Below are 17,959 nucleotides of genomic sequence, written 5' to 3'. Positions count from 1 at the left end.
CAGCCTATCCTTTTTCTGCCATGCCTCATCTGACCCAATATCTCTATCTACACAGTAGTCAGCTAATTCTGTATATTGGCATTCTACCTGATCAGCTCTCTTACATCGGGGCTCAGTGTATTTTCTCACTATCTCTGGGATAAAACCTGAAACGGACTTGGGTTTGTCACAATCTCTTCGTCAGAGACTGAGTTGACTAGATGAAGAAGCTGAACTAGAGAATGACACAGGGAAAAAAATTTATCCCTGTCTTCGCCCCGTCCCCGCAAGCTTGCTCCCCATCACGTCCCCGTCACCATCCTGTCCCTGCGAGTTCGGTCCCCGTCACCATCCTGTCCCCACGAGCTCGGTCCCCGTCACCGCCCGGTCCAGGCAAACCTAGAGAGAAGATTGTTCTTTAAGTAGAAGGAGTTAACCAAAGTGGATGGGATTGGGGAAGGAAGGTGGGGAGGTAAGGAGAAAAGGCAGGGGAGATTGATAGGGAAGAATCAAAAGGGGATAGTGATTCAAATATTCTTAATCTAGCCTCTTTCCCAGCATCTTCTTCCCACTCTCTCTTCCCCATTTCCTAGCGTCTTCTCCCCACTCTCTCTTCCCCATTTCCCAGCGTCTTCTGGGCGACTGGCAGGAGAGAGGGGGCTGCTGGACCGCACACTCATTCACTGTGCGCGCTTGCAGAGACAAGACCATTCACCACTCCATGGGGCGGTGAATGGCCTTATCCCCATACTCGTGGTGACCATTTTTTTGTCACCGTTTCGGCAGGTTACCCGCGGGTAACAACTACCATGTCGTTCTCTAAGCTGAACATCATCAGCATAAGCCATCTATTTGATTGATTCTGCTTCTGGTGTTGAGAAAAATTGATGGTTCTCACTAAATGATCCTATATGGTATATTCTAAATTGTGTTTGCCTATACAGTTGACTCTGATCGTCCAAGCCACTAAATCATCCATCTTTATACCACATTTTCGTCCAACTTTTCGTCCAAGTCAAAAACACCTAGGACAAGCCCTGTTGGACATGAAGGGGTCTGCAAAGTGATGGACTGAACACCCAGACATGGCACCTAAATAGTGGGGTACCTTACAGGGCACTACTGTGAACTTCACAAAAAGGGTGCCATGTCTTCATCTCACTACAGCTCCCTTATAGGGCATGGTGAGCCCACCAAACTACCTCCAGAATCCCCTAGACCCACTTATCTACCACTCTAATAGCCCTTATGGCTGCAGGAGCCACTTATATGCCAATACAAAAGGGTTTTGGGGGTGTAAAGGGGAGTGCACATGTTTCAGTATCAATGCAGGGATTACAGGGACTTATGGGCATGGGGCTTCCTCTTCATGGGGCCCTAACCCACCCCCAAGACGGCTTAAGACACCTCTGTGCAGGACAACTAGGCTTTCCTATGTCAGGCTGCCAGGTGATGATGGTCTGGAGGCTGAATTTTAAAGGTGTGATTAATATTTTTATGGGGTTGGTGAGGGGTCGCTGATCACTGGGGTAGTGTGTGGAGGTCTGTATTATGTGTTTGCAGTGCTTATCTGGTGACTTTAGGTGAGTTTTTGTGACTTAGACCATGTTTTAAATGGTCTAAGTCACAACGTCCAAGTTCCGTCGATCCTGTGCTGTATAACTTTTGGTTATACATGCAGTACGACTAAGTGTAAGCCTACCCACGTCTCGCCCAAATCCCGCCCTTGACACTCCTCCTGACATGCCCTGTTTAGCTATGGTCGTTCAGCGGCACTATGAAGGCCTAGGTCATTTGTAAACATGTCCAAAACCCGTTTCGATTATCGGCACTTGGATGTCTTTCGTTTATGATCGTCCAAGTGCCGACTTAGGTGTTTTTCTCTTTCGATTATGAGCCCCACACTGTCGAAGTCCTTCTGGCATCAGCTTCATTGCCTCACTGCTGGAGTCACCATCAAAGCTAACTCCAATCCATCCTGATCTGCCTCGCCATAAATTGGAAAAAGACGGTATAAGTCTGTCCAGTATCGACTTTGCTTCCTCACTGCTGGGGCTTCATAAATTAAATTATAGTAGTTGATCTGTTCGGATTTGTGTCTATACTAGCCTCTTTCTATTTAAGAATCCTTTGTATCTATCCCATGCACTTTTAAACTCCGTCACTGTTGGAGCTTCATTTTGAAGGAAAATAACAATTAACATTGTGGTTTCAGCATTTCCTAACTTTAATATCTCTCTAAGATATTTCTTAAAAAGAATCTCAGGGGATAATAAATAAACAGAGGGAAAATTTAGAAAACGTAGGTTGCACATCCTATGTGAATCTCTATCATTTCTAATATTGAATTCAAAATACTTGAATCTTTAATCGCATAAACAACTTGTATATATGAAACTCTTTTATCCAAAATAGTTCACATAATTTGTCAACCACCTCTACACAACAGGAAACAGTTTGAGAAATACAGTAACTGATGTAAGTAAACCCTCCAGCCCAGAATTTAAAAGCCAAATATCTTTCAAAGTTACTTTGTTTCATCCACTTCAGGGGCTTCAGCCTGATAATCCACTATCATTATTAACATTGGTAATATACTTCAAGAAAAAATTTGAGGCTACTATTAATTATTTCTATAGAGCGCTACCAGACGCACACAGTGCTGCACAGTCACAAAGAATAAGAAAATAGTCCCTGCTACTGCAGTAGAACTCTCTTGAGCCCCACGTGGCAATAGGGGAACTTCATGGGAAACCTTTATTTCCAGAAGAATAGGTGGAGAGGGGGAGGAAATTTTCTCTGGAGAACTGAGGGATGCATCAGTTGATAAAAAGTACCTGTGCTCCAGCCATTTCGCTAGATTGCGTCAGGATAATGTGTTTGTCCATCGGACCAGAAGCAATTGAAGTAGAGATCTTCGGTTTCATGACTCCCTTACATTTTCCCATTTTGCATTCAAAACAACCCCCCCCCACCCCAGCTTCACAGTGTTCCATGGGACTCCTAACGGGCAGGTGTGCCCCTTAGGGCATGCCTCTTCAGCTACACCCTGTGACTGCATGCTGCAGAGGCATCAAGCTTAAGTAATTCGGGAGAAGGGCTCCAATGATGTCACAGAGCTATGCAAAATGGTGCCTGATGGTAATGGCACTAGAACTTACAACAAGAGCTGATGGAAATGCTGCCTTGACTCTCCAAATACCACCAATGCTGACAACTTTCTCTTTCCCAATATTCTCACAGAGGCATCAAGCTTGAATAACATGGGAGAAGGGCTCCAACGATGTCACAGGGTTGTTCAAAATGGTGCTTGATGGTAATGGTACTGGAGCTCTTCCCGACTTTAGGATCTGATGGAAATGCTGCCTTAACTCTCTAAACACCACCAAAGCTGCCAGCTTCCTCCTCTCCCTCCATTTTTTTAATGAAATACACACATAGAATTACTCTCATAGTCAGTATTTAAAGCTGATGGCGTAAGTAGCAGATTGGGTAGGCCACAGTGGCCATGGCCCTATCCAATGCATTAGCAACCAGGGAGAAGGGGAAGCAGGGACAACTTGGCTTGTTTGGATCGCCCAAGTAGAAGGATATTCCATTGCTGCTGACTGAAGCCTGAACAATGAATGCTACTTTTCATAAGACTTTATCGAGCTATGGTCTGAGGTGGAGTGGGGGTGGGGGGAAGGGAGGAAAGGAATGGTTTATTTGTGTCTATGCTTCATGAGATATTCTTGTAGTTCATATGTCCACAGATTGTATTTGTTCAATTGTAACTAGCTATTAACTATGGTGAATAAATTTTCTTAATAAATGGATGGGCCCTGGGTAACTTGCCCACTGATCCTGCCTCCCCTGTCCACTTTTTAGAATAGGCTCCTACCTGGTGCCTTGTTATGGAATTGTTCTTCCCATGTTTACAATATAATGTAGAAAAAGCTGGACATTTCTGCTTCCATTTCCTATTTTGCTTTTCTTGCATGTTATATTATACATAGTTCTGTAACTGGTGGTTATGGTTGATAGTTAATGATATGCTTGTGCAATGCCACATGTTTTGAGCAGATTCTGTCCTAAGGCAGAATTGTTTATTTGAAGCTTGTCCAAGGTTATGGTTTGAATAGGTTACACTGAGCCTTCCACAAGATCCATATCATAAGAAACAAAACTAGATATCTAAAAGTGTCATAGCAGCAGAATCAGCTGAAGAACTACATTAACAAACCACTGGCCGCAGATTGGCAATAGAGAACAAGTTCTGACCCCATTTGTGTTTATCAAAAGATATTCAATAGGCCAGAGTTTTATGATCATCCAATTTGCAACAGCATTATTTTAAATGAAAATCCCTTAGGATGTAAGTCAATGTCTCTCAAACTTTCTTGAGCCGGGGCACACTAAAAGTAGTGTCTCAGGGCCCATCTGGAGGACCTCTGCACATGCGCAGACATCGACATGTTGATGTCACACATATGTGTGATGTCATCACGGCGATGTCCACGCATGTGCAGAGGTCCTCCAGATGGCCCTGAGACGCCAGTAGGGGATGCCAGCAGGGAAGAGGGCTGGAGAGAAGGAGAGACACTGGTGCCAGCTGATTGCCTACAGCAGTGGTCCTCAACTACTTCAAGCTAAGTAATCTCTAAGTCTAACAAATATCAACTGAGTACCCCAACCACAGACCACCCAAGCTCTGCCCAGATCCCACCCCCTTTACTAATTGTAATGCAATTTTTTCCATTCATTTTTCATATACACACAATATACACAGCAGATATAAATTCTCAAAACTGACACATTTCAATCATTATATTGAAAATAAAATCATTTTACCTACTGGCAATCCTCTGCAGGCTGCTGTAATTAGCTTTAAAGGTGAGACCGGGAGGCCAGGGGGGAAGCCCGAGGACGCTTGAGAGAAGGGGGGAAACATGCAGGCCTTTGGTGAATCGGACAGAGCTGGTGCTGTACTGCGTAGGGAAATCAGCTGGCAGGCTCCTCTCTTCCTCTTCAGTGTGCTGCGGCACACTTGGAATCCCAGGAGGCACACTAGTGTGTCTCAGCACACAGTTTGAGATACACTGATGTAAGCTATTCAGAAGTTTGGCAACTGTAATGTTTATTCTTTTTTATTTCTATTTTCCTGTGGTTCTGGATCGGAATAAATCAGGCTGTTGTAATACTGAATAGTATTATACACTGTTCTAGTAACATACTGTTTGAGTAATTGAGGAGCTTCTTATAAAATGGGAATTTAACTCCCCAATACAAAGAGAAATGAAAGCAAGATTTTTTAATAGAGACAGGGAGAACATAAGCAGTTTGAATTGTAGTTTGTGCTGCTATTCTTTTGATTGTAAACTGTAATAACTCCATAGACATGCTTAAGAGTGAGAAGAATTTTCTAACAGGATGCTTGAAATGGGAAGACACATATGTTGCAGTTCTTGTATAAAGGCAACATATACAATTCTGTCTCTTTATAAATTTACCTTCCAGAAAGCTCCCTCACTGTGAAGCAATTTTAAGTTTGCTGCCTAAATTTGCATGGATGTGTACCTATTTTGTAATATATTATCTCACAATTCTACCCCAGCTTTGCTTAGCCTCTGTTTCTGGAAATTGATGCACTTGTACCACTTGAAGACATGTACTGTGCATCAGGGGTGTAGCTACAGGTGAGTCTGGACCCACCCAATTGAGACCCAGGCCCAACCAGCAATAGTGCATACCTGAGTCAGCATGGGGTAAAACTCCACGTCCCGGCTGCATCTCCCTCTCCTTCTTTTCAACAGCTAGAATCTTCAAAGTGGCATCTTTCCTCTCTACCACGTTCCGCCTAGCCAGTTGTGTCAGAGAAGGGTGGTATGTGTCAGAGAAGAAATCTTCTGGGTCAGCTGCAGGCAACAAATAGGAATTGCTTCTGCTGCCACTTGCCCTTTGAAGACACTAGCTATTAAAGGAAAGGAGAGAGTGAGATGCAACCCGGCCGCAGAGTGTTATCCCATGCCAGTTCAGGTGCAGACCATTGCTGGGTGGGCCTGAGCTTTTGGAGAAGTTTGTTAAGGTAGACATGAGGGGAGGGGGAGATCTAGGAAGGAGGAAAGGAAGAGAGGGATAATTTTTGGACATGGGGAGGGAGAGAAGAAGAGATGCATGGAGGAACAAGAGAGGGGGAGAGATGCTGCATGGGGGAAGAAGGGCAAGAGTGGGGAGAGATGCTTCAGGGGAGGGAGAGGGGCAAGAGAGGGAAGAGATGCTACTTTCATGTTGAAGCCTTCTAGGGGTTTCAAGAAGTGCTATCATTGCCAATGGCCCATGTCATTGACTGATCTACACAACTGGTGCATTCAGGCCCCGATTCTGCAAATTGCGCCTAACATTTTTGTGTAGGTCACCATCATCTACAGTACAAAGTACTGCCTTCGACCTCGCTTCCTCTCCAAGAGTGTTCACAAAATGGCTAGTGGTGATAGCAGCAACCCTTGGTACCCACAGGTTTCAAGTGTTTCCTAATCTGGATGATTGGTTGGGAAAAGCTACTTTCGCCTCAAGCAGTCCAGTCAGTTACACGGGCAACTATAACTCTTCTGGAGCTTCTGGGATTCATAGTCAATTATCCAAAGTCTCATTTTCAACTGTCTCAAATATTGGAGTTTATAGAAGCCATACTCAACACCAATCTTTATGAGTTTTCTTGTCCCAGCAGAGACAAAATACCTAACTTCAACTTTGCAATTATGTGTCTACTTTGCAAAAATTTTCAGCAAGACAAATTTCAGCATCTCATGGGTCATATGGCTTGCACAGTTCATGTGACCTTCTTTGCCTGCCTTCATCTCAGATCAGCTCAATTGAACCTAGCATCTCAGTGGTCTCTGGCCAGGGATCCCTTATCCCAGTGGGTCAAAGTCTCCTCGTCTCTTCACCAATCTCTCCAATGGTGGTTGCAACCGGCAAATCTTTCAAGAGGTATGCTATTTCACATCCCTCCACGTCAGAGAATACTCATGACAGATGCGTCCATGTATGCATGGGGAGCTCACCTAGATGGTCTCCGTACTTAGGGCATGTGGTCTACTCGAGAGAGGGTATACCATATCAACCTGCTAGAGCTTCGGGCAATTTGCAATGCTTTAAAAATATTTCAGGATCATGTTCTCAACCAAGTCCTCCTTGTCCTAACGGACAATCAAGTTGCAATGTACTATATCAACAAAAAAGGGGGAATAGGCTCTCTTCTTTTGCCCAAAAATCACACAAAATGCTACCAGCCAGGGGTGGGCTTACCCTAAGAGATCTTTATTAACAATTAAAAGTGGAAAAAGAGCCTCAAAAATCCACATAAATTGACAGCAGTCCAAAAGGACATCAAGCTGCCATTTTGCTTGTCATTGGCATAAAAAAAACTTCACAAATATTAAATGTTCATCTCCTAGTAGGCAACTGCCCACCACTGTGCACAAAAATGTTAAAGAATGTTTTCACTTAATTCAAGGAGTATGATATATGCTTGCTGTCCTCCAGCACTGTAGTTGTTAGAAGTGCCCATGATTCTTGCAAAGTTCATGGTCCGCAATCATTCTTCTTACGCCTCCAACAAGAGCTTTGTTTCACCATTAACTGGCTGCCTCAGGGATTCTATAACAATTGCCTTCTATGATTTGAAGCACACTTTGGATTATCCTGGTATTGATTCACATTATTGCAAATGATTTCAGAATATTTTAATTCCTTATTGTCTTTATGCATGGGGGCATCTAATTTATGTAAGATTACATAACCTCTATTCTTAGGAAATAAAAGAGGGTCAGAGCTTTATAAAATTATCTGTGAGATTGATAGTGAGGAGGTAATCGTTTAACTTTCACAAATGGTGGAATCATCTCTGTACCATCAGAAAATACGAAGAAATAATGGTGTTCAAACAAAATAACATTGCCAGTTTTACTGGGACTTGGACTCCTCTTGATGCATTCTGTATGGACTTGAATTTTAATCTCATATGACTCCTTTATATCTCTGTCTTGTGAGTTTGCAGCTTAATAGTGTATTGTTTTTGTCTTATAATTTGTTGTATACATTTTGAAAAATTTCAATAAAATGTTGAAAACCCCCCCCCTCCCCCAACAACTCCACCAGCCTCTAAGACAAACCGCTTGGTCTTGTTTTACCTGTGTTAAATCCTAGGCTGAGCAATTGCTCTGCCTACACCCGGTCACAACATTATCTAAAAATTTCCTTTATTGTGGCATGGTAAGTTCTCTCTATGTTCATTATAGAATTCAAACACAAAACCTTTTGGACCTTTCTTTAGGATAAGATATTTAACCTGAGTTCAGATTTACTCTGCAAGATGGTTTGCTACTTGTTCAATTATTTAAGTACCTGATTCTAATTGGGAAATTATACTAAGGAAATTAGGGGTTCACTTAGTTTCATGTACTGATTCTGAATTAGTTTCCTCCTTGTAGAATGGCATTTTAGAAAGGACATCCATGTTGGAAAATGGATGTCCAAATCACTACATCTCTCTTGGCTCCTGAATATGTCCAGAATGAACAGCTTACAAACTTGAAGGTACAAACTATGAACATTCCTAAACTGGAACTCAGACATCAACATAAATGCCTATGTTCTAAAATGACAAAATAGATGTATCCATGTTCCAGGATATGAATGCTCTTGTCAGCCATTTTAGTACCATGAATATCCAGCTTTCCTGAAGCTAAGAACATAAGAGATGCTGCTGCTGGGTCAGACCAGTGATCCATCGTGCCCAGCAGTCTGCTCACACGGCGGTCCTCTGTTCAAAGACCAGTGCCCTAACTGAGACTAGCCCTACCTGCATACGTTCCGGTTCAGCAGGAACTTGTCTAACTTTGTCTTGAATCCCTAGAGGGTGTTTTCCCCTATGACAGACTCCGGAAGAGCGTTCCAGTTTTCTACTACTCTCTGGATGAAGAAGAACTTCCTTATGTTTGTACGGAATCTATCCCCTTTCAATTTTAGAGGGTGCACCCCTCATTCTCCCTACCTTGGAGAGGGTGAACAACCTGTCCTTATCTACTAAGTCTATTCCCTTCAGTACCTTGAATGTTTTGATCATGTTCCCTCTCAATCTCCTCTGTTCGAGGGAGAAGAGGCCCAGTTTCTCTAATCTTTCGCTGTACGGCAACTCCTCCAGCCCCTTAACCATCTTATTTGCTCTTCTCTGGACCCTTTCGAGTAGTACCGTGTATTTCTTCATGTACGGCGATCAGTGCTGGACACAGTACTTCAGGTAAGGGCGCACCATGACCCGATACAGCGGCATGATAACCTTCTCAGATCTGTTCATGATCCCCTTCTTTATCATTCTTAGCATTCTGTTCGCCCTTTTCGCTGCTGCCGCACATTGCGCAGACAGCTTAATCGACTTGTCGATCATAACTCCCAAGTCTCTTTCCTGGGAGGTCTCTCCAAGTATCACTCCGGACATCCTGTATTCGTGCTTGAGATTTTTGTTACCTACATGCATCACTTTACACTTATCTACATTGAACCTCATCTGCCATTTTGATGCCCATTCCTTGAGCCTGATTATGTCATGTTGCAGATCTTCGCAATCCCCCTGTATCTTCACTACTCTGAATAACTTTGTATTGTCCGCAAATTTAATCACCTCACTCATCGTACAATGTCCAGATTGTTTATAAAGATGTTGAAGAGCACGGGTCCAAGCATCAAGCCCTGTGGCACCCCACTGACACTCTTCCAGTCTGAGTATTGTCCATTTACCCCCACTCTCTGTTTCCTATGTTCGAGACAGTTTTTAATCCACGTGAGTATTTCACCCTCGATTCCATGGCTTGCAATTTTCCGAAGTAGTCGTTCATGTGAAACCTTGTGAAACGCCTTCTGAAAATCCAGATATACAATGTCGACCGGGTTGCCCTTGTCTATATGTCTGTTTACTCCCTCAAAGAAGTGCAGCATAACTTAATTTTCCTTGCTAGTGTTACTTTCTTGGGGGGTGGGAGGCTGGGGAGGGGACAGCAACCACAGGAGAAATTAAAGATGCGCTACCCCCCCTTCCTCCTGAACACCTCCAGTAAAGCACTATTCGGTTACCTGTATGTTCCTAGAAGCAGGTCTAAATACTAACCTTCATCTTTAGGGACATAGATATTCAATCACAGTCTGTACTAGGGAATGGTTGGAACAGGGATGTCCAAGTGTCACCTTCTCCCTAGTCTTGCCCAAACACATCCCTGGCATTTGGACATTCTACTCTTTTGGATGACCCTATCTTGTTCTTGCACTTTGCACATCCAAATTCCGGTTTAGAGCATCCAAAACATGAATAGAGCTTCCAAAATAATCAACATTGTATCTTGAGCAGAGTTTAATTTATACTTTTTTTTTATCTCTTAGGAAAGGACTGGGGTAAAAAAATGGTATCATAGTAAGAACTTGGCATTTTCATCATTATATTTGGGGTTCACATACTTTTTCTCTGCATTCTACAGTTGTAATTTTGGTAGCATTGCAAATGCTTCCTCCTGAAACTTAATTAAAAGATGTTTTTGTTTGTCTTACAGATTCATGTTTACTCTCTTGGCATGACATTATATTGGGGAGTGGACTATGAAGTACCTCAGAGCCAGGTAAACATCTTATGCTGTGCAACCATAGATTATAAGTTGTGAATTTGACTATAGTTTTCAATATAGTTGTATTACACCTCTTTGATAACCACCACTGCTGCCGTTTGGTCTTCCTTCCTCCCTTTTTAATACATGGAATATATCTGGTTTGGGTTTCCAGTTTGGTATTTCTGAATAACGATGCCTGATTAAAATTTTTGACCTTCGCAATTGCTCCTTTACGTTTCTTTTTTTTACAATTCTCTTCATGTTATAGTCTCCTTTTTTAAAGTTAAATGCTATTGTATTGGATTTCCTGTGTGTACTTACTCCAGAGACTATATTAAATCTGATCATGTTATGGTCACTGTTATCAAGTGGCCTCAGCACTATTACCTCTTGCGCTCCACTAAAGACTAGGTCTAGAAATGCTTTGCGTCTTGTAGATTTCTGAACTAGCTGCTCCATAAAGCAGTCTTTGATTTTGGAATTTTACCTCTCTAGCATACCCTGATATTAACATTTACCCAGTCAGCCTCAGGGTAATTGAAATCACCTGTTATTAATGCGTTACCCAGAATAACTTCCCTAATTTCTGATAACATTTCAGCATCTGTTGGCCAGGCAGATGGTAATCCACTTCTATTACTATCCTTTTCCCATTTACACATGGAATTTCTGCCCAAAGAGATTCCAATGTATGTTTTGATTCCTGTAGAATTTTCAGTCTATTCAATTCAAGACCCTCCTTAACATATAAAAAGAATCTAAGAATTGCCATACTGGGATAGACAAAGTCCATCAAGTCCAGTATCCTGTTTCCAACAGTGGCCAATCCAGGTCCCAAGTACCTAGCTAGATCCCAAATAGTAAAACAGATTTTATGCTTGTTATCCTAGAAATAAGCAGATTTCCCCAAGCCATCTCAATAATGACCTATGGACTTCTCTTTTAGGAAATTATCCAAACCTTTTAAAATCCCTCTAAGCTAACTGATTTCTGGCAACAAATTCCAGAGTTTAATTACACGTTGTGTGAAGAAATATTTTCATTGGTTTTAAATCTACTACTTAGTAGATTCATTGCATGCTCCCTAGTCCTAGTATTTTTGGAGTGAATAAGAGATTCACGTCTACTCTTTCCACGCCACTCAGTATTTTATAGATCTCTATCATATCACCCTTAAACCATCTCTTCTCCAAGCTGAAGAGCCCTAGTAACTTTAGCCTTTCCTCTTAGGGAAGTCATTCCATTCCTTTTATCATTTTTGTCACCCTTCTCTGTATCTTTTCTAATTCCGCTCTATCTTTTTTGAGATACGGTGACCAGAATTGCACACAGTATTTGAGGTGTGGCCATACCATAGATCAATACAAGGGCATTATAACATTTTCATCTTTGTTTTCCATTCATTTCCTGATAATTCCTAACATTCTATTTGCTTTCTTAGCCATTGCTGCACATTGAGCTGAGGGTTTCAACGTATCTTCAACAATGATACTTAGATCCCTTTCCTGGGCAGTGGCTCCTAACATAGAACCCAGCATCACATAGCTATAGTTTGGGTTCCTCTTTCCCACATGCATCACTTTGCACTTGCTTACATTAAACATCATCTGCTATTTTGACGCCTAGTCTCCCAGGCTCTCAAGGTCTTCTTGTAATTTTTTACAATCCTCTTGCGAATTAACAACTTTGAACAGCTTTAATTATCTCACTAGTTATTCCCATTTCTAGATAAGAGCATAAGAACATAAGAAGTTGCCTCCACTGGGTCAGACCAGAGGTCCATCGCACCCAGCGGTCCGCTCCCGCGGCGGCCCATCAGGTCTGTGACCTGTGAAGTAGTTTCTGACCACTTCTATAGCCTACCTCTAGTTCTATCTGTACCCCTCAATCCCCTTATCCTCCAGGAACCTATCCAAACCTTCCTTGAACCCCTGTAATGTGCTCTGGCCTATCACATCCTCCGGAAGCGCGTTCCATGTGTCCACCACCCTCTGGGTAAAAAAGAACTTCCTAGCATTTGTTCTAAACCTGTCCCCTTTCAATTTCTCCGAGTGACCCCTAGTACTTATGGTTCCCCACAGTCTGAAGAATCTATCCCTGTCTACCCTCTCTATGCCCTTTAGGATTTTGAAGGTTTCTATCATGTCTCCTCTAAGTCGCCGCTTTTCCAGGGAGAACAACCCCAGCATTTTCAACCTGTCAGCATATGAATAATGTTCCATACGTTTTATCAGTTTAGTCGCTCTTCTCTGGACCCCCTCAAGTACTGCCATGTCCTTCTTGAGGTGCGGCGACCAGTACTGGACACAGTACTCCAGATGATTGATAAATGTGATAAAAAGCAGTGGTCCCAGCACACAGCCCTGGGGAATCCCACTATTTACACTTCTCCATTGAGAATAGTGACCTTTTAAACCCATTCTCTGTTTTCTCTTTCAGCCAGTTCTTAATCCATAACAGGACATTACCTCCTATCCCAAGACTTTCTGATTTCCTCAGAAGTCTTTCTTGGGGTATTTTGTCAAATGCCTTTTGAAAATCCAAATACACAATATCGACCAGCTCACCTTTATCCACATGTTCATTCACCCCTTCAAAGAAATGCAGTAGATTGGCGAGGCAAGATTTCTCTTGACTAAAACAATTTTGGCTTTCTCTCATTAATCCATGCTTATGTATATATTCTGTCATTTTGTTCTTTATAATAGTCTCTACTATTTTGCCGAAATCAAAATCGCTGGTCTGTAATTTCCTGGATCACCTCTGGAACCCTTTAAAAAATTCGGCATCACGTTGGTCATCCTTCAGTCTTCCGGTACTATGCTGGATTTGATAGAAAAATTACAAATTACTAACAGTAGCTCTGCAAGTTCATTTTTTTTCAATTCTGTCAGCACTCTGTGATGTATACTATCTGGTCCAGGCAATTTGCTACTGTTCAGTTTGTAAAACTGACCCATTACAAGTGTCTTCCTTGGCATCATTGAGGGATAAACCATAATTTCTGGCGGGTAGGGAAAATAAAGTTTTTGAAAGGTGGGCACATTTGGGCTTGGTTACTTTCCAGGATTTTTTACAGGAGGGGGCAGTGGTGTGAATTGAGGTTCTTCAGCTTAAGTATGGAATTCCTGTGAGTGATTATTTAGTTTATCATCAAATCTGGCACTTTGTCCATACTATGGGATGGGATTAGGTGACACCTATTAAGGGGGAACATCTGGAGAATTTATGGCTTCTGTTTAAGATGGTTCTGAGACCCATTTCAGTACTTTATCAATATTGGAGAGGGCATGAAATATGCATTTTCTTATAAACTAAACTAAACCTTGGGTTTGTATACCGCACCATCTCCATAGTTGTGGAGCTCGGCACGGTTTACAGGAATTGTAATGAGAAGGAACTCCATGGAAGGGCTAGATGAAGATTAGAGGGGAGAAGAATGTTAGAGGGCTAGGATGTCAGAAGAGGGGGGAGTGTTAGGTTTTGGAGAAGAGCCAGGTTTTCAGATGTTTACGGAAGGGTTGAAGAGCACTCAGGTTTAGAAGAGGGGAGGTAAGGTTGTTCCAGAGCTCGATGAATCTGAAGGAGAGGGAAGTCCCCAGTTTTCCTGGGTGGGAAATGCCTTTTAATGAGGGGAAGGATAATTTCGATTTTTGGGTAGATCTGGTGGTATTAAGATTTGAGGAATTCCAAGAAAGTGGAATTAAAGGAGGAAGGATGCCGTGGAGGATCTTGAAAGTTAGGCAGATGCATTTGAAGTGAACTCTGGAAATTATCGGGAGCCAATAAAGCTTGGAAAGGAGCGGTGAGATGTAATCGAATTTATTTTTTGCAAAGATAAGCTTGGCAGCGGCATTTTGGATCCATTGGAGTCTGTGAAGGTTTTTCTTTGTTAGGCTTATGAAGATAGAATTGCAGTAGTCCAGTCTGGAGAGGATGATGGATTGGACGAGAATGACAAAATGTTTTTGGTGGAAGCAGGATCTTACTTTCCTCAACATGTGTAGGCTGAAGTAGCATTTTTTTACCATGGAGTTGAGGTGGTCATTGAAGGACAATGTAGAGTCAATGATGACGCCCAGGACCTTGCTGGAGAATTTGAGCTGCAGAGTGGAGCCAGAGGGCAGTGGGATTGAGGTGGGTAGCTGAGCTAAATTTGGGCCAAGCCAGAGTAGTTTCTTATATATGAAACAATGGGAACGAGATTTGGGACATGCTCTTACTCCTAAGGAATGGTCTTGTATTTGTGGGGAGGTTAATAAGACATCCACTTGTGTACTGATACTGGAGAATGCATATAAGGTCTTGACCTGGTGGTATTATACTCCGGAGAGATTACATAAGATGTCGGATGCGTGCTGGAGATGTGGAGTCTCACCGGGCTCCTTTTTCCATATATGGTGGGAATGCCCTGTATTGATGCTGTTCTGGAAGGGGGTGGCGAACACACTATCTATTTTATTAGGCATTAAACTCAAGATCACCCCCAAGGTTGTCTCTTGGAGTTACACAATATCTGTCTCTCTAAATGGCAAACTAGACTACTACGGCTGGGTTTTGCTGCAGCCAAATGTCTTATCGCATTATATTGGAAGAATAATTTAGTTCCCTCCACATAAAGAATGAACATTGGGTTTAGTGTCAATGGGGAGAATGGAAATTTCAGTGGGAAAAAAGGAATGAGTTTTATGTGTAAAATCTGGGGACCTGGCAGAGGTTTGCTGTCAAATTGGATACACTTCAGGGTTAAGTGGGTCTCTTCTAATACACAATTGTATTCTTATTATACTCGTGTTTCCTGACCAATCTTTTTGTATACTTAGTGGGGAGGGTTGAGTATGGGGGGGTGGTGGAGGTGAAGTACTATTGGTATTTGATGTTTAATGGATCGGTCTGCCATATAAATGGGCTGATCGGATTTAGGATGACAATAATGAAGGTATGGTGTTATGTTGGGGAGAATTTTATGGGTTCTATGGGCAGTTTGATGGTTATTTAATTTTTTTTTTCCTGTTTCATTATGTGGTACACTTTGTATACTGAGTGGTATGTTTGCTTCTGAATTTCAATGCTTGTAAGCTTTGAATTGTTTTTCGGTGCTTTATTTGAAAACCAATAAAAATTTAAATATTAAAAAAACCCTAAAACCTACCCATTACATCATCCAGTGTTGCAGAGATCTGTTTGAGTGTCTCTGATTCATCAGAATTGAATACCATTTCTGGCACTAGTAGCTCCCTCACATCAAAAAATTCATTTAATCTCTCCGCTATGGCCTTGTCTTCCCTCAGAGCCTCTTTTATACCTCAGTCATCTAGAAATCTAAGTTTTTTCTCTGCTTAGATAGCCAGAACTCAATAAATTTAAATTTCTGGTATATTGGAAAAAAATTAAATTGCTGAAGGTAAATAATATGTACATAATTCTTATTTGTATTTGCTTGTAGATTTCTGGTGAGATTTTTGCTGAAAAACAAGGGGGGAGGGGGAGTCAGTTTTCAAAAAAGTTTAACCAGGCAGGAAAGGCTTCTCCCTGGTTAAACCTCACTAATGCTGGTCATACCTGGATACAAGTTTTAATGACATTTAACCAGATAGTGCCGCTAAATATCCCTTTTGACTGCTAAAGCTAAGCTAGGGGTGGGCTGGGAGCAGAACATGGACAGAGCTAACACTTATCTGATTAGTGGTGATATTCAATCTGCAAACTGGTTAAGTGAGCAGATAAAGGTAGGACGACTGAAAGACTGTCCTAACATTTTCCCCAGGTTAATTGGGCACTGGTTTCAATATCGACTGGTATACTTTTAACTTCTGGGCTGCTTTACTCACTTGGATATTCAGTGCCAGAGGCTAGTGATACCCCGACATTTAATATTCACAATTAATTCATTATTCAAGCCAGGCTATGAGCACTTACAAGCCACTTACCACTGTAGGCTGAATAATGGGGCCCCAATTGTTTTAATCTCTTAATCAAGAAAGGTTTGGACGAGTTCCTGAAGGAAAAGTCCATAGTCTGTTATTGAGAAAGACACAGGGGAAGCCACTGCTTGCCCTGTATCGGTAGCATGGAATATTGCTACACCTTGGGTTTTGGCCAGGTACTAGTGACTTAGATTGGCCACCGTTTAGAACGGGCTACTGGGCTTAATGGACCATTGGTCTGAACCAATAAGGTTATTCTTATGTTCTTAACTAACAACAGAAAGAAATACATTTAATATATCCGTTTGTTAGTGTTGCTTTATAGCCTTTTCTGATATTGGGTCATATTTGAAACGACAGTTTTCCTATTCTGGGCATATGGAAATTAATCTATTTTGAATCAGATCCATTTTCTTCATACTAGATCTCTTTCATCCCTCAGTGAAATAGACTACACATTGTAAATTAAGTCGTTATATTAGTGTGAATTTTTTTTTCCTCCTGTTTTAGCCTATCAAGCTTGGAGATCATCTAAACAGCATACTACTTGGCATGTGTGAGGACCTCATTTACACCCGGGTGTCTGTTCGTACAGTTTTGGATGCCTGCAGTGCCCATATCAGGAACAGCAGCTGTGCTCCCTCTTTCTCCTATGTGAAGCAGCTGGTTAAGTTGGTTCTCGGAAGTCTTTCCAGGGTGAGTCAACTAGCAGTTGAAATTTATAGATTCTGACTCAATTGGTTTAAGAATTTTTATTTAAACAACTTTTATTCATCCTTCAGTTACTTAAATGTGTAAATTGATCATGAAGCCATCAGCCTATTAGATATTTTATGTTGACTAAATCTTAAAAAGTCAGAATGAGCAAAGCAATGACTTGTACCATATATACCCAAATATAAGCTGAGATTTTTGGGCCAAAAAACTTGCCCAAAAATGGAAGTCTCAGCTTATATTCAGATCAGCGCCCACCTGCCCTCCTTCTGGACCTGTTGCAGGTCTTCCCCAGGCTTGCTGTAAGACCTGGTGAGCCAGCAGTGGGCGGGGACAGGAGTGACCCCTCTCGCCTCCTGTCCAAGCCAATCACAAGCGGCTCTCCATGGGGCAGGAGTGCGGGAAGGCCGCTTCTGCTCTGATTCACCGCTGGACCACCGGGGATCATAAAAGGTGCATGGAGGAGGTGGGAGGGAGGCAAAGGAAGGCCAGGACAGGAGGCTTTTTGGTGCTGCAGAAGCTTTCAATTCTCCCGAGACATCTTATGCTGCGAGAAGAAACAGACTTTCAGGATAGAGGTCTGTAGCCCACAGGCACATGCTTTCCATGATTCCTATATGGCTGGCTTGCATTAACAGTCTGGAGATTCGGTGACTGTTTCCTTGGGAGCAGGCTCATCCCAGGGTTCATCTACAGTGGGCT

The 17,959-nt window shown here is 42.2% G+C and overlaps 1 protein-coding gene across 6 annotated transcripts in view; it reads left to right on the top strand.

Annotated features, from left to right (window-relative positions):
• The window catches only part of PTPN13 (protein tyrosine phosphatase non-receptor type 13), a 626,469-nt gene that overhangs the window by 189,041 nt on the left and 419,469 nt on the right, over positions 1 to 17,959 (top strand). For all 6 annotated transcript variants that reach the window (XM_033963022.1, XM_033963031.1, XM_033963011.1 and 3 more), the window contains 2 exons: positions 10,563 to 10,628; positions 17,054 to 17,239. In XM_033963022.1, coding sequence (XP_033818913.1) covers positions 10,563 to 10,628; positions 17,054 to 17,239 — 252 coding nt within the window. The remainder of the gene's footprint in view (positions 1 to 10,562; positions 10,629 to 17,053; positions 17,240 to 17,959) is intronic.

Source organism: Geotrypetes seraphini, chromosome 1, assembly GCF_902459505.1.
Source record: "Geotrypetes seraphini chromosome 1, aGeoSer1.1, whole genome shotgun sequence".
Taxonomy (NCBI): Eukaryota; Metazoa; Chordata; class Amphibia; order Gymnophiona; family Dermophiidae; genus Geotrypetes; species Geotrypetes seraphini.
The sequence above is the reverse complement of the archived record's forward strand: the minus strand, read 5'-3'. Positions and strand labels throughout refer to the sequence as shown.